A 26,444-nucleotide genomic window follows, 5' to 3' on the forward strand; every position below is an offset into this window, starting at 1 on the left:
AAAATTATTCTAACTTGGTTTTCAGGATTTTCATAGCAAAGTTACTTAGAAAACAAGCAAAAAAAACCACTGATGAAATACAAGTCCATTTTATATAGGTTTTTAAAAGAATCATGGCCTGGCTAAGGCATGACAGTCAGATACAATACTGCACCGCCCAAATACAATACAGCCCTCAGAATATCTTCACGAGGCAAAAACTCAGGTGCAAAGCAAGCAGATGTGAAATCACGCAAACTAGAAATACAGATTAAATGGGAAGAGCTATTTGAAGATAATAGCATAGGACTGTGAGACATGGGTTGGATATTCTGTTGAATAACATTAGCCACTGACTAGAAGTAATGTCTAAGTCACCTGTTAAAGAATGTTGCAGATGGATGACCTACTAGCCAGATTCAATTCAACTAATTTTCAGGAGTAAAACATCACAGAATTATCTGCACAATCTTGAAACAAAACAGTTTTCACAAGAGGAAAAAGTAGACTTGGAGACCTTGACAGAAAGATGAGAAGCAGCTGGATACAGGTAAAGCGCACTTCTTTACTATAAACCAAATTATACAGGACCACTTCCCCAGTTATAGGGGAGACGTCACCACTGCTGCTTTGTATGATGTGGCACTTAACCCCCCACTTGGCTACCAAATGACATTTATTTCTGAGAAAAATGCTCAGCCGTTCTACACTTGCATTGCTGGCTCTAATGGAGTTACTTAAGTGTACAGTGTTCAGCAATCCAATTCCATACATTCATATTACACAGTTCTCAACTAAAGCTATTTCTAAGCAGTGTATTGAGACATTTAGTTTTGTTAACTGCATATAAGTTTGCTTTCTGTGCCAAAGTAAAACCAACTTGCAGAATAAGTCAGAGTAGAGTTTACTCTAAGTCTAAATCTGATTATGACAAAAATATTTTCATGATGACAGATTTCAATACAACCCAAGAACACATTGCAGAATGACTGTTATGAAAGAGGAAAACAGTGTTTTAAAAAAGCTTCAAAAGTTAGTCAGAGTGGGAGCAAATACCAGCAGAAAATAGTTTAAATGTTTTGTAACAGTTCCTTGGAAATCAGTACTTATTTTTCAACTTGGTCAATATCGGTAAATCAAGATAAGTAGTCCTAAACTACTTACTTGCTTAATTGATAAAAGAGAGTTCTGCTACACAAACATTATCAAAATACAGCAGTTCTTTACAAAGCTTCTCAAACTTCAACACTATGACTTAAAAATTATTTGATTCATCCTATATCAGCATTGTTTCAGAACTTCATTACAGAAAACACAGACACAGTATTTCCATCTGCTTTAATTACCTGCTAGGCATAGTAAGTTGCTCCTTTCCTTTTACAGTTTCTGCATTTTGTATCATCAAATTACATCCTGATGGTCATTCAAGCCACAGTTAATGAAGCTGGATTCTTTTTTCCAGACTTAATATCATTCAGAATTTCCCTCTCTCTTTCTCTGCATTTGTATATTTTTTTTAAAGGAAAACATATTACCTGATTCACCACTGCACACTTTTCTCCTTTTCTTAATAAAAAGCAATTAATATTTTTCATTGAAAGAATGACCACATATGAAAAGAAAAACAGCCTTTTGGTGAAAAATATGAGAGATGGCACTTAGAAAGTGAGTTTTCTTCAGTGGGGTCAAATGGCTTAAAGGATGATATTCACTGATATTGAAGTGAGATCCTAAAAGGATGACTAGAAGTTGAAATTTTCTGCAAAAATATTTCAACAAATCCATCACACTTATTCTTAATTTAGAGTGAAAAAAAATTATATAAAAGGAGTAAGATTAGACAGCTGATTTCATTTATTGTCTGAAAGCAAAGCTTAAGTTCTTCTATTCTGCTCTAAAAATCAATCTTTTTTTTTACAAAGCCACTATAAAAATGTCTAACACAGTATCATTTATGTCAATAAAATTGCTATTTTAAGTCTCCCATTTTTTTGGCTAGAGTTGGCTAAATTCTTGATACAATCACATCTGTACTTTCACCAACTTTATTTTAATCAGAAATAAATATTTAAGTCATGTAGTTATTTGTACTAGACAGAAAAATAAGTCATAAGACTCAAAATAATCTAAAGTCTAAAAAATTAGAGTCCTGTTTTCTTCAAAATCTATTTCCCTGCTTTATCATTCAAGATCACTTTCATCATAACTCAAGACTAACAACTTATTCTTAAAATCTTAATCTAGTCCACCTTCAAACCTAACTCCCTATTTAACTTTTACCATCTTAAGTGTCATGTTTTTACACATTTAGTTTTCACTAGATATTTATGATGAAAAGCTGTCTGGCCATTGACTGGTTTTGGATTTCTCCATACATGGCCTAGCTAGAAACACACAGTTTTTAAGGAACTAAGAGTACATAAGACAAGTTGTCTTGTTTTTTAAAAAAATAAGTAATTTTTGTGGAAGTACTCACTAATATTGGGAACTGAAGCTAGAATTAAAAACTTCAACTATTTAGAATGAAAGGGATTTGGTTTTTTTCTTTTACTTGGGAAGGGGGGGGAGGGGGGAAGCAGGGGTGGTAGAGACAGAAAAACAATTGTGGAAATGTAAAGTAAAATGAAGCACCTGCATTTCTAAATTTGCTCTAGAGGATATCCAAAGCAATATTTTTGAGTGCTATCACCTGAAAACATCACAAGTATTTTTGGATAAATTGTAAATGAAATTGACACTAAAGAAAGATGATCCCTTTTCTTCTTAGCTCGCCTGTAAACCTGAAAGCAAGGCATAGGCAGCATCATTTATATATGCGATTCATTCTTGCTGGTGAATCCTCAAGTGTTGAGCTGATGAAAACATTAGCAAAAGGTTTCTTGTATCCCATCTCCCCAAAGAAACAGCAGCACTGTATGACAAGCCAGAGAAAAGGTCTTCCCAGTTCCACCTCACCAAAGCAAAGTTCATTTTCAAATTTTCTCTGCCTGCAGGTATCTTCCCCTCAATGCTTGATCTATTTTCATTCCTATTTCCTCAAGAACTTCTGCAGATTCTATGCCATGCCAGTATCTAGTGGTTCCCCACAGCAGAAGAGACCAGTCAGCAAGAAGATACAATGCAGCCTCTACAAAGTAAAGGGGAATTTCTCACCAGTGGTTTGAAAGGAATACTGGAAAACAAATCCATTTCTTGCTCATAACTGTGTCTCTACTTTCCAGGCTTGTTTAAGAGAAGGAAAGGCATGGAGTCTTCCAAACATGTATGCAGCTATGCAGGAAAGAAATATTAGTGAAAAGCATACATAGCAAGACTCCCAACTTGGTATTTTTATCTACAGCACTTTTCACTTTATGGAAAGCCTTAACTACAAGTCATCTCTGGATTTTAATGGTAAATGCTAATTTTCCAGAATAAAAAAAAAAAGGAAACTCCAACCAGAAACTTGTCTATTCATGGGATTTTTAATAACTGCAGAAGAATTTGAGCCACTTCCCAGAAATATCATACTACCTTGAAGTAATTTCTCTTTCCTTTCTCTGGAAAGAGTGATACACATTTTCATGAAAGAAATAAAATTCATGTTCAAACTAAGGATTGATCACTAAGCTGCCGCTCTTTTTTTTTTTTATGTTATAGGAGCAAAACCATGAAGTAAGCAAAGAAGGTAGCACAGTCACTTTTGCTCAAATCATACCACTTGACAGTCCAAGTTTATTCTCATAGGATACTTTCCAGTAACCTACAGGTATCTATCATACAATGAAAAACATTCATAGTTTGTAGCTACCTCTCAATATTTACACAATACTGGCTATTAGTTGTCATCTCACACCAACAGCTGAGAGGTTTCACACATTAACTACTATAGAAACAACATATATATAGGATCACAGAAGGGCTGAGGTTGGAAGGCCCCTCTGGAGGTCATTGAGTCCAACTTCCCTGCTCAAAGCAGGGTCAGCTAGAACAGACTATGCTGGGTCTTGCTCAAGTGGGTTTTGAGTATGTCCAAGGAAGGAGATTCCTCAACCTCTCCGGGCAACCTGTTCCAATATTTGACCACTCTCAGAGCAAAAGAAGTGTTTTCTTATGCTTAAAGGAAATTTCCTATGTTTTAGTATATGCCTATTGCCTCATCTTTTCATAAGGCACCACTAAGAATATGTCTGCTCAGTCTTTACTCCCTACCATCTGGTATACACACACATTTGTAACATCCCCCTGAGCCTTCTCTTCTCCAGGCTAAACAGTCACAGCTCTCTGCCTCTCCCAGTATGACAGATGCTCCAGTCCTTTAATCATTTTAGTTGCCTTTTGCTGGACTTGCTCCAGTATGTCCATGTCTCTCTCGTACTGGGGAATCCTGAACTGAACCCAGCACTCCAGGTGTGTCTCACCAGTGTTGAGTGGAGGGGAAGGATCACCTCCCTTGAGCTGCTGGCGATGCTCTTTCTGATGCAATCTAGTATGCCATTGGCCACCTTTGCCACAAAGGCATATTGCTGGCTCATGTTCAACTTGTTGTCTGTCAGGACCCCAGGGCCTTTTTTCTGCAAAGCTGCTTTCCAGCCAGTCGATCCCAACCACACACATGTTATGCTGCGCCAGATGCAGGATTTTGCATGTGGTTCCTGTCAGTACATTTCTTCAGCCTGTCCAGCTCTGAATAGCAGCACACCCATCTGTTTTATCAACCCCTGTCCCAGCTTTGTAGTGTCTACAAACTTGCTGAGTATGCATTCTGCCTCATCATCCAGGTCACTAACAAAGATGTTAAGCAGTACCGTCCCCAGTACCAGCCTCTAGGGCACACCATTAATGACTGGCCTCCAACTGGGCTTCATGCTGCCGAGCACACCACTTTAAGCCCTGCAGTTCAGCCAGTTTTCAGTCCACCTTAATGTCTACTTGTCTAACATACACCTGGAGAAAACACAGGCACATGACAAACAGCAGTGAAGATGTTACTAATTTTAAATTTCCTTAAAAACAGTCCCACAAAGAAGACTGAATACCAGTTTTTCCCTAGTCTCTAGTTTATTTATCAAGATTCATAAAGCTTGGGCAGTTCCTTCCACAAGGTTTTTGAACCATTCAATTAAAAAAAAAGATTGTGTAGGCTTAAGTAGAAAAATTGTAGTACCTCCATTAGAGACCTACAAGAAAATTGATGTCCTGGTAAAAGCATACAATTATATCACTTTGTCCTAAAGCACCTCTTCCATTCATCCCATTAAATACAGTAAGTGGAATCCTGTGACTCCACAACCTGAACATTCAGTTACCAGTCCAACATCTATATTTTCTTATTATGGTTATCCAGTTGGATCTAAACTTCATCAGTGACATAATCTTCTGGAGAGCTACCTTAGTGAATGTTCTTAAAAAGCCATCCTATGTAATTGCAATAAAGGCTTCTACTATTGCTTCTGTTTGGCAGCTAGAATACGAAGCAGCTTATTTTAAACATACTTACATTGCATAGATTTGCTCAATTTGTGTCTTTTACAATACTTACTTGATTACACATTAAATGGGAGACATTAACTCCTACTCTTCCAGCAATTCATCATACAAAAGTCTGTAGGTAAGACTGTTCAGAATTTTTCACCTCCAACAGAAGTTCCCCATACCTGATAGGTCAGTCAAATAAGGATCTTCACCAAGACCTCAAGTTTTGGGTGTGACAAGCTATCCTAAGAAGAAAATCTGTGATAGCTAATATGATAAAGATGATTAAAGGAAAACCAATAAACCTTCTTTCTTCAGCATACATTAAAAATTCAGCAGTTGAGAAAATAGTGGCAATCATAAATCAAGGAACACATAAATCAAATATAAGTAGACTTGCAAGAAAAAAAATATATTACTGAGCACTTGTGTGCAACTTTACGTTAAATAATTAGCCGAAGGCCTCTGGCCCTGAGGTGGGTACAGGTCTGTATCATGCATGTGTCAGTTTATATATATATATTCAGTCTCTCAAACAAATGCGCCTGGTTCCAACTACTACTGTATGTCTTCATTTTTCCTATGGAAAATGGTAAATTGGTAGCATATTGCTAAATACACAATTAGCTAGGAGAAATGATCTATGTAAGCCATTTACAGAGAACACACTCATAGAATACTGAGAAATTACTCTGAGGCACATTTTAAGACTATTCTATGTACAATGCAGTTTCCAACACACCAGTTTTAATTCCATAGAATTATAATGTCTTAACTTCAGAGACAGTATGGAACAACTCGCTTTGCAGACTAAAACTTTTAGCAGTGGACCACAGATTTGCTGAAGTTTTCAAATACTTTTTAGCTAGCAAATAGCATTTATGCTTTCATTTGTTTGAGGTTTTTTTTAATAATAGCACTCAAAAAACAGTAAGCACAAGTATCTCTAGTAATTATTGCACTCTTACTCCCACAACAGCATCAAGAAAGGTTCTAATAAAGAGGACAGATTTTGATATCTTTCTGTTCTGCTTTTAGCAGGTGCCTCTCCCTAATTCTAATCTCTACTTTACAGAACTTCCATGGTTTTCTACCTATAGTTCAAGAGTTAGAAAGACTGTGTACGATACAGCTTCCAAACCAACATCTCTTCCATGAAAATGTAAGGTTATTAATGATTTTTAAATCCCCCCCCCAAATTAAAAATAAACAAGCTCAATGCATACCAACAGAGCTACGTGCATTTCAGAAACGTCTCCTTTCACAGATAAGAAGTTAAATAAATGCTTGCAATTGTCAGCTTGCCATAGGGTTTCAAGTAAGTTCTTAATACACCTCCTATATTTTGGGCTGTCTTCAATCACAGAACCAGGACATACAATGCAGAGTTTCCAATGAAATCACTGAAGTTCCATTAAAATGGAACATTAGTGATATCAGTGTACCTTAATAAAGAAAGAACATGTCCGCCAACCCAAACATTCCAAAAACAAGCAAGAAGTAGTAACAGACTGATTACCGAAGTATTAAGTAACCACAAATTCCCTCACACTTACCAGACTTACCTTCTACTCCAGCACAAAACCCAGAACTGACACAAACTAAAGAAACCCGATCATCTGAGTTTCTCAGGCCACGTAAAAAAAGAAAACTAAAGTTTTAAATGCTTTGTGAATATCTGCAAGGAAAGCAATACAAGCTGCCTTGTTAGGCTCTTGAGCTACATTACACAGAAGATTCATGTCTGGTAATACTATACTATACTTCAGAAAGCAAGATATGAAATGAGCTGTTAATGCTTAAGCCCTCTAATCCTCACCTCCCATAACCTATACATGTTGAGAAGTGAAATCTGCATTGTGGCTTCAGCTTCCATCCTGTCCCAGTTGCCTAAAAATAGATTAAAGTTACCTAAAAATAAGCTATGCAATCTACTGTACGACATGATCTCTGTTTGAAAGCAACATAGCTTTCTTTAGAAAACAAGCATAAGGAAGGTATAACCGGAGGTGAAGGTGTAACCACCAGGAAGTTCATCTGTTTCAACATCTGATACAGCCTACTGGGACTCTCAGAGAGCAGGTAACCTACTGTTTATAAAGGCAAACACAAGTGTGTAAGAGAAGACCAGCTATGCATTATACCCCCAGTTGTTATGTATAAGTCAGTGACTTGAATTAGAAAGTCTAATTAATCATATTACTTCACATGTGCTTATTTTCACAGAAGAGAACATGTAAGAGTTGACCAAAAAAGGATGCATGATTGAAAATTCCACTGTGATAAAAGACAGACTTGTGAAAATAGTCTCTTACAACCCTCTAATGAACAGGAATAATTTAGATATTCATTCTACACACAGGAAAAAATAGTTGATTCAAGTTGTTACAGACTGGTTTAGTGTATACTTGCAACTGCAACTTGATGCCCTTGTGCTGGAAGAGGTGTGGCAGTACCAGCACCCAATCAAAACCCCTTTTCAGTTCTGGGATGTTAACCTCTATCAATCAGGTTATGTCAGACACAACCATTACAAATCTGTAGTGCAGTTAAGCTTTAGGCAATTTCCTAAGACAGCTAAATCTTGAGAAGCATACTGAAGGTAAAAAAAGTAAAAAAATATTTAGTGACAGATGTACAAAGTCCCCAATCTGTCTCCTGGTGAGAAAGAATCACATTTACCCTCTAATCATCTATCTAGAATAGAGTTGACACATCTGCTATATGATTGGACCTTTCCTTTCCTCCAAGGAAAACAGGATAGGCCAAAGGGCTACTCCAAATTGGTTTAGTCTGAGCTGCATTTCCTTACAGATTTATTTCTTGAATATTTGCATATTTGATTTGAGCCTTTCAGGTATAGAGATCCCTAGAGGAATTTAAGGTAATATGTTTGTATTACATCTGTTCGTGGGTATTTAGACTCTGAAACAATGCACTGGAAAGTTCTCAAGAGCTGAGAAACTGACTTTGCACTGAAGACATAACAATAGTTTGCCCCTGGCAAAACAAACAAACAACATAGCAAAGATCTTCACTCTACAAGAATTGTTCCATATACAAACAAACAAATTTTCTCCCAGCAGAGTTACATTACATTCAAAGCTTCCCAAACGAAAAGTAGCAACATCTAAGTGGAGAAACTGGGTTAAAAAGGTAGTCATCTTACAGACCTGTATCACTGGTTTTGATTAATCAAAATAATTGTTTTTAAGTAGTATATAATTTCAAGATGCTACTTCCTCTTCTTTTGAGAACTACAAGGGCTTTTGATCTAAGATACTTTGGGCAACATCCAGAAATATAAAATTCATTAAAATTATGTAATCTGAGAAGACAACTGCATTTCCAACTTTCAAAAAACCTTAAAAGAACGCAGTTATTTCAGAACAGAATTAAACCAAGTATAAATACTGAAGGAAATAATCAATTCTTGTGTTGGATATTCCCTAAGTCAGCTTTAGGAAGTCAGACTTGAGCCCCTCTTTTAGGGTCTTGACAATATGAATAAAATGTTGCTGCTCATTTAAATATTCTCAAACATTTCTTAATTTGCTAATTGACAGAACTCCCTGAAAAAACTTTAATGCTTGTTTTTATTTTCATTTCTGTTATTTCCAGGCTTTTGGGAAACCACTAAACAATGGCATGGCACACATTTTGAGATAAGTAATTCACTGTACTTCATACTGTACAGTGTAATCAATGTTATATCTCACCGCACTCACTATGTAAAAGGATTGGGCAACTGTAGCTATATAAGCTGGGCCTCTAAGGAGATCTTGCTAGTATGGTTTGCCTAACAGGAAGTAAAACTTACTTGCTTTTGACATCAGTGCCGGTGAAGCGTAGGTGTGCGGGCGGGCTCACACTCAGCACCACAGAGAGCGGCGGGCGCCCGCCCGCCCACCGCCGGGCCCCGCGTTCAGCACCACGGAGAGCGGCGGGCGCCCGCCCTCCCCCGCCGCGGCAACGGGGCGACACGAGGCAAGAGCAAAGCCTGCCACGGCTCCAGCACAACCGGCGGGCAAATCGTCAGCCAAGGCTCCGCTTCACAAGTCTTCCAAAAGAAGCACGTATAGCCTCAGACCACTAAAATATACACATCATGTTCTTTGATAAAATCAGTTCCTGTAGATAAACTTGTGACTACTCTCAATTCTTTGACAAACTACTGGGTTTTTATGCTTCTCAGATAAGAGAATTTTCCTTCTGTACACTTAAACAAATTCCTCCTTTTTCTGTAAGAACCTATAAGAATCCTTCTTCTATATAAGAACATAAGAGGCTCAAGATTTGTAGCAAATCTAAAGTCAAATAAAGCATGTCAGTCAGGACTTAAATAAGGGACCACATTTACTGGAATTTCATGTAGGCACATGAAGAAGCATATACATTTTACAGTGAGAGGACATCACTTCTGTCTCCAACTTTGCCAAACTAATAGTCTTCTGAAAACAGGAAATTTAGTTTCCCTCAGGCACAGGGATCATAGGCCCATAAGAAAAAAAAAAATCTTTTAAATTGCCATTAGAGAAAAAAGTCACATTACACAAACAGCTATGTCAAAAAAAAAAGTCTGGAATATGGAATATAGTTTATTCTAGAGTATCAACTCGTAGCTATGGAAAATAATACAAACCAACAGAAGCTCAACTTGCTTCAGGCTCTTGGCCTGTACAGGAGGTGCAAGGATACGTAACATAGCAGTGTCTGCTCAAATATAAATGACAAGAATGATAATCATGCACTAGGTATTTGGAGGTAAGGCAAAATACATGCAATACACCAAACTGAATTGTCTACACTGTAGATTGAAAAGGCACTGTGAAGCAGAGCACGGAAATAAAGGCAAGATAAGAATCACAGGAGTAGAGAGAACGGCCACAGAACGTTCCCAGATCAGCTCAAAGAACATGTAAACTGATCATCATGTCAAAGTCTAGTCTCTGTTTTAAGACATATTTTTTTCAAATTCTATCTCATCATATAGCAAACAGCCATATGCTTTTAAGAAGAAAAAAGAGAAAAAAGATGACTAATTTTTATGGCATAGGAACTTAATGGAGCTATAAGTTAATGCTATAATGTTAGATACAATATGGAAAGCTAGTGAACAACCCAACCACAATAATGGATCAAACATTTCCAAATAAAGTTCTACCACTCAGTGACTTAATTATAAATAAGTACTTTTTGTGTTAAGTTATATAAGTAGTATACATTACTATGTTGGCAATATAGGTTAATGTTGGAAAGACAGACATAGCTTCTCAAGGTGTTTCCAGAACTTTATTTAACCTGTAAACATATCCTTGATTACTTATTACTACCAGCTACAAATAAACTATATTTTTTAACATGTGAAACCTATACTTATAATTACACAAAGCAGATGAATTTACATCCTTTTCCCTAATCTTTATTACAGAAATAATTTACCATCTTTTTCATTTGTCAAATTTTAGAAGGACAAAGACAGTCATAGGAAATTACTGAAATACATTTTAGTATCACCTATCCAAACGTATCAGCATCCATACCGCAGAATACTAGATCTGAGAAGGCAGCATCAGACACTCTTTACTAAGTTACAGCTTTCAGTTACGTTATGAGCAAAACATTGTTCCATTTAAAATCTCTGGATTATAGCACACCTGTTTTCTAAACACATTAGAGTTCAGGTTTCTGGAGACAAAAAATCTTAGAAAACTGGCTGGAAAGACTACTTTAACCTCATAAAAATGAAAATAGAAAGCAAGTATTTCTTATAATCACCTCATACTACTTCTTTTAGTCAAAAGGTTGTCTTTCATTTAACAGGAGCATCTTGAACAAGAAGGACTTCATGAACTTTTTAACAGTAGCTATTTTTAAAGGCTGTCATTTTGAGTCTAGCCAAGTGACAACCTCAGCAAAAGGCTGTTCTTCCTCACAGCCTTCTAGATTCACTTAAAAAAGCCTGACCGAAGAAACAGAACCAAGTAATATGCATTAAATAGGACAAGATGGTGAATAGCTTTAGACTGGTTATGCTTCTACTGGTTATTTTTGGAATGCAATGCCTTTGGTTATTGGTATGACATCAGTCATTAGAAGAATACATAGAAGTCTGGCTTACTACTGCCAAACTTGTATCGATCAAGAGACATACACATCTGATTTCATGGTGTTATGTTGAGATTTGCTGCATTTATCTAGTAGTAAGCCTACAAACAGTAAGAAAAAGTTAGTGAGGATTTAAGGTAATGCCCCCCTCCTCCACACAGTTAACAGGAGAGTAAAGTTTTCAGTGGAGACTTAGAGGGGTAGGGAAACAATAGTATCACTGACAAAATTACTCTTTTTATTAAAGCCAAAGTCTGAGTTTAGAGAATGAGATACTGAAAGAATTTCAGTGGTTAGAAGCTACTTGAGGCTGCAAGTTACTGTACCAATACAATGACTTATGACAAATAACATTTCTACAGATGTGTTAGATGCACTATGCATCTAACCGTACTTCTAGACATCAAAAAATAAAGTATGTGCGACTGATAGGTTTCATGACAACACAGAAATACCCAAATACAAACAATGCTGTTACTGAAGTTTTACAGTGTTCAAAGAATGTACAGAACCACTATGACAGATTAAATTGCAATCTGACTTTTTCTTAAAAAGTGGCAAGATTCATCATTTTGAAACAACTCTTTGCACGTTCATGGTATTCCAGATACCCCCCAAAAAAGAGAGACTGTCTTTTGCCAATACGTTTTTATAAGACTTGAAAAATCAAAACTCCTTGCAGGATTGAGTACTTCAAAGTGCTGTGTCCATGCCAATTTACAAGTGTACAAAGAAATTAATCTATAAATACCTTGTACAATTACATAGAGTTCAACCATTGATTTTCTTTTTCAAATATACATAAAATACTCTCCTGTTTACAACTTTCGCATCTGGAGGAAAGTATTTCAGTATTACGTTCTTAACTCTCAACTGACACTTTCTTGATTTTATCTAAATCAAGACCATAGCAAATGCCTTCTTTCATAATGCAGTACTTACCTGAAAACTGTAACAACAACAGCAAAAAAACCCAAATCAAACTAAATTTCAAATATTTCTTTATTTTTTCGTAGGATTTATGTCATCATATGTAAAAAGCAGCTAAAGGCTGACAGATGGTAAACTTTAGGGATGTCACACTATCAGGATTCATTTATGGCCTGGATGTTCTTTCTTTAGTTTTAAATTTTTGACACGTTGATAACATTAAACTTTGTACCAAAATCTTCATTAAGGACATTTAAAGAAAATCTGAAAGATGTACTGATGTATTAGATTTAACAGCTGAGGTACATATCAGAGCAACAGCATCTAACAGTTTTCCAGCTCCTTGTAACTCTATACTATTTAATTATAGCAATAAATAAGATTAAGCATAGAGCAAGAGGATACATATAGAAACACATAATCATTTAGGTTGGAAAAGACTCTTAATGTCATCAAGTGCTACCATAAATCTAACACTGCCAAGTCCACCACTAGACTATGTCCCTAAGTGCCACATCATGTTATTCATCCTCTCCCCCAATGTATTTGTCTCTTCATTTTGATTACTCTTTTGGATGTTTGTAAAATGTGAAAAGAAAAAAAACATCCGTTTTAGAGAAGCTGATATATGCACAAGCATATAAAAGCAGTATTTCAGACTAGTAGCTTTGTGAATGTGTGATCAGACAGTTTTCCAACAACATCACACTTTCAGTTACACACACAAAAATATATCTTTAGAACACTAAGCTGTCAGTGGTCTCAGAACTCCAAGTCAGTAGTCAACCATTAAGACTATGCAGATGGAGAGAAAAGGAATTATTTTTTTTAAATATTAAAAATATTTCATTCTTGTCTTACTTCTTTCTTCTTGATGTCTTGTGACAAAAGACTGTAAGGTCATTGATCTAATTCACACATACCTCAACACTGAGCTCTAAAATATACCCATATCAGGTCCATATAGCACCCCTGCAATCTCACCTTACAGGTGTGCAGTGATAATGAATGGAAGAACCATTCAAGGCATACATGGTTCTGAGGTCTTCAAATTATCAGAATAATTAACTTTTTTCAACTAGTCCCAATTGGGAAAAGACAGCATTAAATAAGAGCTCCCAGACTTCATATCAGGACTGTCAACTTTTAAGATCCCTGATCTCTTTTTTCAGAGACAAAGAGCATATTAACTAAAACACCAAATTCCATCAGTTTCGTCCTACAAAACATGGAAGGTAAGAAGGACCTCTTCAGGTCTAAATTAGAAGCCACAGCTGCTTTAAAGCTATTCTAAGTGCTTCAACTAGCAAGTATTCAGATAAAGACAATAACTGCTGATTTTATTTAAGGTTTGAAGAAGATTTTGAGAGCCTGAAAGCTCTACTTACTTTTTCTGAACTATACCAGATGGTATTAAAGACATGCCATTTTTACCCAGTCCCATCTTCGTCCTTATACCATCACGGGTACAGAAAACTTCTCTTCTGTGAATATCCCCTGCTAAGACTATAACTACTGCAGAACGAGGACAGCCAGAACACCACATGGACAGAGTCAGAAATGGACAATAGAGACTATATTAGTATGACTAAAAAAGAAAAATATTAAGATACATGCTTCAGAAATATTGTGTCTCTAACCTTCTCGGCTCCTACCTTCAGTCTGGCCCTTCTTGGAGGACTTACTTCAGCTATCTTTGGAATAATTAACACAAACCAAAATGAAATATCTCCAGAGAAATGTAAAAAAAATTTAATATCTAATATTACACTTTTATATCTTCTAGTCCTCAAAAACTATTTTTACGTAATAACAAAACATAATATTCATTCCCACATTACCAGTCAGAAGCATATGCAAAAATTTTGACATTCAAATATGTACTCAAATCACACCCGCCTCAAAATTGCAGTGCTTTTCATGCAATCCTAGAACTGTTAGCAAATACTGGCCTACTGCCAATGTTAACACACATTGGAGAGATGACATAAGGCTGCTTAAAAAACTAAACCCAAAGCTTTTACAAAACTGTTAATGGTATCAACTACCACATGATGACAGCTAACATCAAAACAGTTCTGCGGGGTTTTTTAGATTCTCATTTCTTCCCTATTTTTAAGGGGTCTTCTTTTAAGTTTTCTTATAGTCCTATGCACAATGAACCTTCTGCAAGAGGTTTAGTTATTTTGTTTCCTGAGGCAGAACACTTCCAAATAAAAACTGACAAAGTTTTACTGCAAACATTTTGTTAAGAATCAATAATATAAATATTAAACCCTATAGCTCTTTCTTCCATAGCACTGCATTCTGTGATAGCAGAGGGAGACCTTTAACCATCCAAGCAAAAAAGTTCACACAATAAGAAGCATAAGCATCTGAATTAAAGATCATAAATTTTGTTCTTTATTCTTTGAAATAAATTTACTATCTACATCCCCAAGCAACTCACTGGGTTAACTACTACATTAACATCTATTCCCTAAGTACTTCTCTCTAACACAGGAAGACAGAAAGGAAAATAAAGGGAAAAAAAAAATCAAATAATTTTTTTTTTTTTTTAAAGTTTCCCAAATTTATACAACAATCTGATGGCAGAGTTGAGAACAGAACTCTGGTCTCAAGAGTCCCAGATTCTAGTTCCTTGTTTACTGAAGTAAGGTGCACCTTGAATAACTTTGTTGCCTTAGTCTTTGAAGGAGTTGACTTTTTCTGGAACCTTTCCAGAACTGAACTATCCAGCTCTAAGAATGTACCAGAGATCAGAGTTTTGTACAGTTTCTAATTTGTATTAAATAGATAGAAATGATCACTGAAGTGTACACATCACTGGCATGGCACTTACAGACACATCTTCCAGCTAACGTAAAATTTCTCCAACTAATGTCATGCAACCAAATCAATGCTGAAGCTTCTCATTGCATAATCCCAGCACGGATCATGCAGTTATTTCATAAAAGTCAAAGATTCATGTTGATGTCAAAGCTTGCACAATAGACTTTGCAGACACATTTAGGATATAGATTTGTCAATCACAAGTGCTCAAGCCACAAACTACAGCACAAAAATTAAAAAACACCCACACACCAAAAGAAAAACACTTCAACTTGCACTCTTCTGGCAATTGTAAAAACAAATCTCATTCTCCCCTACTGGTGTAAGCACAGCAGCAACTTGCTTTTTGTTTTCTATTCCAGTTGTCTTATGTAACTAATTAAATATATATATGCATATTTTCATCTGCAGCAGGCATACTTCAACACTGCATTACCACTCCAGCATGCAGTAGTACAAACACATATATGCAATTTCACAATCACAGTTTATTTCTTGTTGGCTTTAATCTTGTGTCAGATGCTACCTTATCCCCAAACTGGTACACAGATCTTTCAAAATGCCTAAAAATAAGGAGCTTATACTGAAGACGAAGACCTAAAATTGCTTCAGTTACAATTTACCACAGTCTTTAAACATGACAGAGTATCATCTTATTTTTAAAGCTGTATTTCTAACTACTTGTTTTACTTTCCCCTGTGAATTAAGCATATTAAAGTTAAATCAAGTAAGTCTTTCCCCCCTGCCCAAAAGTAGAAATATAGTTAAGCACTGCAGAAGTGTTGTGCTTAGTGAAATGGGTTTGTATTTTATTTTGCCTCACTCTGAATTACTTATTAAATCTGGTTATTAAACAAATGTCACCTTTGTGTTCCTGTGTTGTTTTGATTAAAACATCAGATTCTCTCTAAGTAACGACAAAATACAACAGAGGAATCCTAATTTTGGAATTTTACATTTACTTCGTAAGTGACCTACATGTTCTGTGAGAAAAGCATTTTCTTCTGCTGCCATTCACTGCTCATAATACAAACTGTACAAGGATAGTCAAAAATAAACTATTGAGTCACATTTCTTTTGTCAGAAGACAGAACCTGTCTGGATAACTTAACTATGTGTATCCCTTTGGCAATGCCCCATGCATATTTAGATTTTCTTTTACTATGCTATATTGGTGAGTTTGTTTTCACCTGGTAAAGCACCTAACTTCAGCTCTAAATCCACTGAGAGACTTAATATATGTTCAAGGCAGTCTTAGAGAAGAGTTGGAAGACAAAAAAAAAAAATGGGGAAAACAGTTGGAAAGTACGTGAGAACTGTCTTTATATAAAGACATTAAACAGTGAGAAGCACAATTAAGAAGTGGTATTCTTAATAAGAAGTTCCTACATTACTGAAGAGGAATTCTATACACGTACATTAGTAAGCATTTGACAAAGCCAGAACAGCAGAATTTAGTCAAAAGACCTTCACAGAAACATCCTAGTATCTTTTTCACATCAACTTATTTCCAGAAACCTTCTGCAAAGTGAAGTTAATTCTTCTCTGACAGTTAACTCTCACTTACAGAAATTATCACGTTTATATTTTTCCCCTGTAGCTTGAGTCCTTTCTCAATGATTAGTTTCTTCAACCATCTATCAAATCAGGCTTCAGATTCTAGAGCAGGTTAGAAAATTTAGATTATACTTTACCCAGAAGTTTCTATACTTCCTTTAAGCCTCTGTTTCGGCAAGGTCAAGTAATGAACAGTAATGTAGGACCCAAGCCCTCTAACCTCAAAGCTGTCAAAATTTGCCCCTCTACCTCAATAAAATTAATGCTATAGAATACTTTTTATCTTAATCTTTAAATTCTTAGTTTTATTGTTGCACTAGGAGCAAGAAAAGTATTTTTATTATACATCCTGGTCTACATGTAAAAATACTGGTTTTCACTCTAGACCTTCAGCTAGTACAAAGATCAGATGATTTTCCAAGTCTTCTCCCTAAAACTTGAAAGCAGAACACAAGCACACAGACTAAAACATTACCAGAATCTGCAAGTCACTGGGAAACAAATGCAAGATTCCAGTCCTGCAAAAGTCCAACTCACATGCAAACTCCTTGTACAAGCACATAGTTTATAGTTATTTTAAATACACAGGCAGAAGACTGTTCATAGCCTTTATTTGTACTACTCTGAAGTCTTTGGCAGGATAGACATGCACACAACTTCTAGAATTTAAGAACTCTACCATGGATCATAAAAAACCCTTATAAAAACTCAGTATTTACTTTCACTCTGTCTTTTCACACTCTGTCTTCCAATATAGAAATTCAAAATATTCCAGCACCACACATTTAAATTCGTATTTAACTCACATCCACCTCAAGATATCTGACACATCATAACTGAGAGAGCACAGGGCACCTGCCCAGTGATGTGGAACTCACACACAAATGACTTCACAACAGAAATAGAACACTGTTTCTGAAATCAACTATAAACTGCTGGGTAAATACCTACAGAAAGGAAGGGAAATATATCAAAAGGACACACACACACACAAATAAAAATTAGTCTTTGAAATTATTACTTTGCATATGCACTAGGCCTTAAAATAAGTCTAAAATACATTTATGGTCTCCAGGTGCTGTTTGCACCTTTCAGGGAGCACAAGTCCATAGTAATATCTTCAATATTTTAATTCATAATTTGTATGCACATGGAATAAAACCAAAGAGATTCTTCAGCTTATTTTAATTCTACTTTTCAATTATACAATTACAATTTTAGTTCCACTGATGTTAACAATGAAACCTGACTCTGATACAAAGACAAGACAAAATTCCCCTCAGTCATCAGTTTTCCAATACATTAAGGTACACAGAGCATCATGATACATACTATTTTTAACTGGTCAATGGTGCATCAACTGTGCATAAATATGAACCATCTCCACTGTGAGACTGCCAGCAGTCTTCATTCTTAGTTCCAACAAAACACCACCTTCATCCATTTTAGCATACAATTGAAGAATACCAGCAGTTCCCACTGTGCTTTTAAATTACCTTTAAATGTTTTAGCTATGTAATTCTTGACAGAAATTATTTCTTCTGCTTTCTAACAAACATAATCTGCCTTTCATTTCCTAAACAATGCTCTTCAACTACAGCTTAAGCATCATACAAGAGATATTACAGCACCAAAGCATTTTTTTTAAGTAAATCATAGTTACAATCACAGCTGAAACGTGGGGTCTACCAGTCTTAATATGCTTTTAAAACATATGGTTGTAGTTTGACCCCGGTCTTTAACAAAGATACAGTGTATTTTCTATACAGCGCATGATGATGGAAGCTGTTCAATCAGCACTACAAGACCAGAGATATTTTCACACTTCGCCCTCACCACCTAAGGTTTTTAAGGTATTACCAGACACCTTAAATAAGAGCACTTCTCTTCAGCAAAAGGAAAGCAAGCATCACTTGAATCTCTCTATTTAAAAAGACTCCGAGAGAGCTGCCTGAGAAGCTACAATTGTTACAGACTAAACGGCAAGTACCAGCCTAGCGATCGGGGATCGCCTCCCGCACACGCAGATACCTGGCTGTGCTAGACGGCATTTGGTCACAACTAACCGGGAAGGGGTACTGCGGCAGTTTCCGTGCACGGTTCGCATCCGGCACCCGCTGCCCCCAGTACGCCGGGGCTCCCCCGCGGGACGCCGGCTCGGCGGGCTCCGCTCCCCCGGGGACCGAGGCTGCTCCCGGGGCACGGCGGCCGCCCCAGGCCCGGCCTTCGGGCCACAAACCCGGCTGCATGCCACCCGGGTTTAAGAGCAGCCCCGAGAGGCAGCCCCTCCTCAGCCACGTCCCTGCCTCGGTAGCGGCAAGGATCCAGGGCAACAAAACCGAAGAGGAAGAGAGCGAAGGCGGCGGAGGGCCCGGCGCGGGGACGCTCCCTCACCTTCGTGAGCTGGGCGATCTTCTTGCTCATTTTGAAGTGCAGGTCCGGGCTGGGCTCGGCGCCTGGACCCGGCTGGGCCGCGCCGGAGCCGAGTTTTCCCGCGCCGGGAGCGGAGCCGCCGCCGTAGCCGTGCTGCGGCTGCTGCCAGCCCATCCCCGGGGTCGCCATCTTCACCGCCCGGCCCCCGCCGGCACCGGCCCTACCGGGGAGCCGCGCCGAGGGCGCCCCAGCCGCGAAGCGCTGCCCGAGGCGGCTCCGCCCGCCCCGGGACCGGCCTCGGGCACTTCCCCCTGCCGCCGGCCCCCACAGCCGCGCCGGGCTGCGGCGTCAACCCCTCGGGGCCGCTGCGTGAAGCGGCGCCAGCCTCGCCTCTCCCCGTCCGGCCCGCCCGGCACCGCGGGGCGAAGCCAGGCCGGTCGGGCCCGGTCCGGCCCTGGAGCGGCCGTGCGCGGTTGCCGGGCTCCCGCCGGGCTGTTTACGCCGCGCGGCCCCCGCGTCACTGCCCGGCCCCGCCCGCCCGCAGCCGCCCCGCCTCGGCGGCAGCTGGGGCCGCGCGCACCGCCCCCAGGGCCCCGCCTCCCCCTTCCCGCGGCCGGTGCGCGCGCCGCGCTCGGTCCCCCCCGCCCCCCGCGGCCGTTGGCGGCAGTGCTGGGAGCCGTTAGCGGGGGAGGGGGAGGGGAGCCTCCTCCGCAACGGGGGCGCCGTTGGGGCAGGGGCAGGGCGGGAGGTGGCTTTAGGCGGGGTTACCCCTCTGTGGCTGGGCTTGGGGCGTGTGCGCCAACCGCCGAAACCTCGTCCTCATGGAGAGCCCTGAGAATGCAGAGCGTGCCGGGGCCGGGGCCTAGGGCAGAGATCCTCAGCACTGGAAGGGCGCCAGGGGCACTACAGTGCGGTGTGTGTGAGGGACTAAAGTGCGTGAGGTGTTGTTGGCCCCTGGGTCTAAAACCATAGAATGGTTTGGGTTGGAAGGGACTTTAAGACCACCTAGTTCCATTCCCCCTGCCATGGGCCACTAGACCAAGTTGCTCAAAGCCCCGTCCAACCTGGCCTTGAACACTTCCAGGGAGGGGGCAGCCACAGCTTCTCTGGCGAACCTGTTCCAGTGTCTCATCGATCTCACAGGAAAGAATTTCTGCCTTATACCTAATCTAAATTCTTTTAGTTAATCTAAATTCTTTCAGTTTAAAAATTGTTACCCTCATCCTCTCCCTACACTCCCCAATAGACTCCCTCCCCATCTTTCCTGTGGGCCCCCTTTAAGTACTGGAAGGCCGCTATAAGGTCTCCCTGGAGCCTTCTCTTCTCCAGGCTGAACAGCCCCAACTCTCTCAGCCTGTCCTCATAAGGGAGGTGCTCCAGCCCCCTGATCATCTTCATGGCCTCCTCTGGACCTGCTTGAGCAGGTCCATGTCCTTCTTATGTTGGGGGCCCCAGAGCTGGACACAGGACTCCAGGTGGGGTCTCAGCAGAGCAGAGTAGAGGGGGAGAATCCCCTCCCTCATCCTGCTGGCCACACTTCTCTTGATGCAGCCCAGGATACAGTTGGCTTTCTGGGCTGTGAGCGCACATTGCTGGCTCATAGTCAGTTTTCCATCCACTTAAACCCTCAAGTCCTTCTCCCCAGGGCTGCTCTCAATCCACTCATCGCCCAGCCTATATCTGTGCTTGGGATTGCCCTGACCCATGTGCAGGACCCTGCACTTGGCCTTGTTGAACTTCATGAGGTTTGCACAGGCCCAACTCTCCAGCCTGTCCAGGTCCCTCTGGATGGCATCTCCCTTCCCTCCAGCGTGTCAACCGCACCACACAGCTTGGTGTCATCGGCAAACTTGCTGAGGGTGCACTCAATCCACTGTCTGTGTCGCCAACAAAGATGTTAAACAGCGCCTGTCCCAACACCGACCCCTGAGGAACACCACTTGTCACTGGTCTCCACTTGGACATTGAGCCATTGACTGCAAGTCTTGGAGTGTGACCATCCAACCAATCCCTTACCCACTGAGTGGTCCATCCATGAAATCCATGTCTCTCCAATTTAGAGACAAGGATATCATGTGGGGCAGTGTCAAATGCTTTGCACAAGTCCAGGTAGATGACGTCAGTTTCTCTTCCCTTATTCACCAATGCTGTAACCCTGTCATAGAAGGCCACCGGATTTGTCAGGCATGATTTGCTCTTAGTGAAGCCCTGTTGGCTGTCACCAATTATCTCTTTATTTCCATATGCTTTAGCATAATTTCCAGGAGGATCTGCTCCATGATCTGTCCAAGCACAGAGGTAAGACTGTATGTACTGGTCTGTGATGGAGTAAGTGCCATTTTCACACAGTAATAGGTGGTAGGGGCAAGTAGCGTCCTAAAATTGAAGTAGGTAGTAAATTAGATAAGCACTTGACTGCACAGTTACTTCAGGTTCTGAGGGAAGAAACAGCACGGTGCTTGCAGACTGGAGTGACCCAGCCGCATGAAGGGGGAGGCATTCATTTGAGCTGGCCAGTCTCTTCTGTGGCTACAGACACTGCCTCTGCAGACTGCAGTTACGGACCCATGATCTGATGAGTATGGAACAAAGGTTCCTTCCTGAAGGAATTCACAGATGAATTTAGTATGTCCTTTAGCTTGGATTTGACTGCTCTCTTCTGTTTCCATCCTGTGCAACTCCTGAGAATAGCCACGCTCTTCAACAATTTAATGTCTCTTTGCTAGGCTCTGGCCTTGTGAGAATATATATATATTAATGTGCCTGAACACATTTGATTTCCCGATTAACAGACTCTGCACTCATCTTTTAGAGAGTCCTTGGTACTCTCTGTTGAGTAGTTTATCTTTTTACTGCTTTTTTTCCTGCTCTAAAAAATCTCTTTGCCTGCATTCTTTGTAGGCAGACAGAAGTATCAAAGAGGTAAACTACAAAAATACATGGCTAAATCTGTTGTTCTCAACAAGGGTATGGAGAAAAGTATGACTTAGAACTTGCAAATGATAGAAACAAGTGGAATAGTAAATTATAAGAAGAGATACATATTACAGAGCTATGTACCTCACTTGCCAATAGAGATTCATCCTTATATAGTATGATACTAAACATGAACTGCCAGTGCAAACCTGAGGTCATGAGGCAAGGGAGATGCTCTGACATATAGACTGGACACTATACAGAAGGTACAAATAGATGTTGCTACTTTTGTACAGATTGTCTGTGAGAGTACAAGAGAAATACTTGCATCAAGGTCTGGGGTCTTTAATTTCTGTGCATCAACACACTGGAAAGGTGTTCAAAAGAGGGCCAGAAGAACCACAGAGGTTCTGGAAAAACTCTCATATATTGAAAGATGTAATAAACACAAACTATTTTAAGAAGTTATTTAATCCCAGTCTTTAAGTAGCTGTGTTGCCTTAAGCTCAGAATTTGCATTGTTCAGGAAATTCTGACGTTGATTTTCTTTTTTTTGTTTCTGAAGTGGCCCATTCTGGCAACAGAGAACAAAGGACAGATGGTGCTTACCCAGGCAGTGATTCATACAGATGAAATAAAAGGGGAGGAAAGAATATTAGGAGCATCTGTATGAAATCTGTGTCTATAGATTACATCCATGAATAACTTATACTGTTAATTCAGTTTTATCAAATTAAAAAATAATTCAGTGGTGGAGGAGATGACTGTGATTTTTCATGTCTAGAAAGGTCAAACTACTAATTAAAGCAGTAGAGTGATTGTGAAGACTTGGTTACAGGTAGTGGTTTTGTCTGGCTGATTCTGTGACCTTAAGCAAGCTTCTTAATTCTTGTGCAAAAGGGCATGTTCTTTAGTGTACCTAATAATGCATCTGATATTAAGGAATGGCTAGCTCAATTTATTATTGCTTCTAGAAACCTCAAAAGTTACAGAAAGTATTATTTTCATTTTAATCTACACATTTTAAATATTTTGGATAGAATTATTTTTCAAATAAATTAGAGAGGTTTGGAATTATCAACATTTCTTCCGAGACAAGAAGACTCACTGTTTTATTTTTTCAGTTTCTTCTGAAGAGTATGCATATTTGCTGTGGTTCACATTGGCCCCAAATCATTGTTTTGAAGCATTTTGAAGTGACTTAGGACACAACAGTCAGATATGTTTGTCTCCTTGTACTGAGTTGCTAAATACTAAGTTTTGTCTCGGCGCTTTTAAATCAAAAAAGTGATTAAATATTCTTTGTCAATATTTCATGTGCTTTTCGGTAACAGTTTCCATATTTAAAGCTTCCCTTTACACATTTTATTTCTTTAGAGCTCAGATGGTGACTGCTAAGCTCTTTGCCATTCAGGTCTGCCTGTGTAGCATAGAGCCTGGTTTTTTTAAGGTTGCTGCTGAAAAGAGGCTTTATGCAGCAGAACAGCCAGGACCCTAGTGCTTTTTTATCTTGGTGGGATTTCATGTCTCATCAGTATATTAGGATCTGTAGGTCCAAAGGTCTGCCAGGGCTTGTGCTGAGGCCATCCAGAGGCAAATGCAGGAGACAGTGCTCCAAGTTTGCTGAAGAGTGCAAAAAGCAATGGAATGAGGCAGGGCTGCTCTTGGTGTGTATCGTTGCTGTGAGAGCTGCACTGTGAAACCTTTAGTGTCTCTATCACAACAGGCTTACGTAAGTGACACACAGTTTGTGTCTCTCCAGTGTCTCCGTGTGAGTATAGGCATTATGTAGGAGTGCTCTTGGTATATGTATATGGAAGATTTTTTGTAAATTTGAAAATATTGTTAGTGAATAGATGCTTTAAGATTACATTGTCATATATCTGCTACGCATATATAGCAGCATATGTGCAAGACATACAATGACTTCATAGTTTTGCTTTTACTGATGTAAGCTCAACAACACTGCCTATGTGGAAATCTACCTGAGCTTTCTGTATTCTACTACCTACCTATTAATCTGCATATTTGATGTTCATATGTTCTGGTATATGCATATGTTTTTTTAAATTATGAAATATTATTACTGAGGTTTGCAAAACCAGGAAAGAATTTAATTTACATTCAGTCTGCTGGGAATATTATGGATTACAGTTTTCCATGTGTACAGAAAAAAACTTTTTTATCTCATCACAGCTTTGACTAAGATAAATCACTCTATGCCTTATTTTCAAGCCATAGGCACAAAACTCCCTCTCTGATTCTTTATAGACAGTGTTACAAGGGCTAAGCTTGCTTTGTGATAATGTCTTTTGACAACTCTGAAGATGTCAGAAAGTCAGCAGCTTTTACTGAAAGGACAGTTAGCAAGAAATTTGACCTACTGGTATTTGCGGGTTTCTGCTGTTTAATCTGTAAGCTTGCAGCTACAACTCTGAACAGTGAGTTTTCAAATTTTATGTGTATGAACAAAGGTGTTTATATCATAACTCTCATTTTCATTTGATGGTTGAATTATGCAAGTATTTAGTACCTAATACTTAAAATGTGGATACTCTTAAGAAAAAGTCTATTTATTTCTACCAGAATGCTAAATTAACCATTTATTACATACATAACTTAGGTTTACATACAGGTTTAATTACTTTCATAAAGTAATAATTCACCATTTAAAAGAATATTATAAAATACCCAAAATAACAATACATCTTAAGCATATCTGTCATTCCTGCTTTAATTTTCTGGTGCAAACAAACCTGATGGAAATAACAGAATAAGCCCATGATGTCCTACTTTAACATAAAGACCTCATTACTAAGGCTGAGGTTAATCTATGATGCTGAGATTTCTGTGTAAGAAATCATACATAACAATTTTGTTCTGAAAGTGTACAAGTAACAAGGGCTTCTGTTAGCTGTAAATAATGACATAAAGAGGGGCATATTTTCAGATCTATAAAGGATAAAAGAGTAGCCAAAATTGCCTTGCTATGGTTGCATATATAATCATGAAGGATATGCAGGGGGGAGGTGAAGAACTAAACAAAAATAAAAACTAAATGTCTTCATAACTTTGAAATAATCTCACGACCTTTTAATTTGAGGGTTAGCAAGACTGTGATTTATGTAAGGTACACAGTCGGGTCAACATTTCAGGATACTCATTTGGGTAATTCAATCAATTACCCTCTTGCCTTTATATATGCAAGTAAGCTTTCAGTCAGTAATGAGTTGGTAGTAGAGGGTGACAAATACAGGTTTAGGACTCCACCTGGTAGATCTTTGGTTCTTACATCTTTTGGGTTTTATCATCCTGTGGCTGTACGCTCCCTTGGCCTTCAAAGTTTGCAAGACTCAACCCCTGCAAGTCTTGAACTATCATGCACACGAAACCTGGCATAAATTGAATATTTCAAGTAAGCAAGCAGAGAATGGTGAACACACATCTGGTATAGATGAAGCTGTTGTTGTCCTCTGTTATGTCTAGTTGCCCATCTAGGAAACTGTTAGTGTGTAGAAAATAATTTAGATCACCAATACCTGAAAGGAATGCTACCTCGTGCATGTGTCCAAACTGGACCTACTGTCAAGATATGATGGAAGAGAGAGTGTTTGGACTCCAACTTGTGAATAAGCATATTTGAACAGTTGGGGTTTTTGATGATTCTTTGGAAATTAATTTTCCAGATTCTGTAGAGATGTGCACTGGCACACAGAAAAATTCCCATGAGCAGTTATCTCCAGATAATTCTCTCTTTCCTTAAATCCACTTGTATATTCTCTTGCAAAACATTTTTATCCTCACATGGAAATATGCGGTTGGGGGCATGTGGCTTTTCATTAGAAAAATGAGCAATAGCCCACTCTTTTATCTCAACTGCTTTCATTCACTAAAGATTTTTATATTAATTTCAAGCACAGACGAGTAGTTAGGATGGAAAAGTCCAGTGTAAAGGAAAAAGACCAATATGAAAAGCGTAAGGCACTGCCTTTCTTCTGATACAGCCCTCATTTTTAATACTTCTGTTTTCTTATAATTTATTTTAACTTTGTTTTTTGAGCTTGATCTACTTTAGAAATTACATTTAAACAAAATTACAGAGAAAACACAGATCTGTTTTACAGACAAAGGAAAAAAAAAGCAGCAGGAGAAGTGTGAAGAAAACCTTAGCAAAACATCCCACTGCTTACACATGACTGTCCTTTAGAGTGGGAGTCACACAAAGTCGATGTTGGTCGTATCACTCACTGCTTTTCTGGAAGCTGCTGAAATACAGCTGGGTAAAAGATGCTTTA

General features: G+C 38.9%; 1 protein-coding gene across 13 annotated transcripts in view; it reads right to left on the reverse strand.

Moving 5' to 3' along the window:
- Positions 1-19,768, reverse strand: part of FAM184A (family with sequence similarity 184 member A) — a 77,575-nt gene extending 57,807 nt beyond the window's left edge. For all 13 annotated transcript variants that reach the window (XM_074862377.1, XM_074862388.1, XM_074862381.1 and 10 more), the window contains exon 1: positions 19,255-19,768. In XM_074862377.1, coding sequence (XP_074718478.1) covers positions 19,255-19,422 — 168 coding nt within the window. In that variant the 5' untranslated portion in view covers positions 19,423-19,768. The remainder of the gene's footprint in view (positions 1-19,254) is intronic.
- Positions 19,769-26,444: the final 6,676 nt, after the last annotated feature.

Source organism: Strix uralensis, chromosome 3 (assembly GCF_047716275.1).
Source record: "Strix uralensis isolate ZFMK-TIS-50842 chromosome 3, bStrUra1, whole genome shotgun sequence".
Taxonomy (NCBI): Eukaryota; Metazoa; Chordata; class Aves; order Strigiformes; family Strigidae; genus Strix; species Strix uralensis.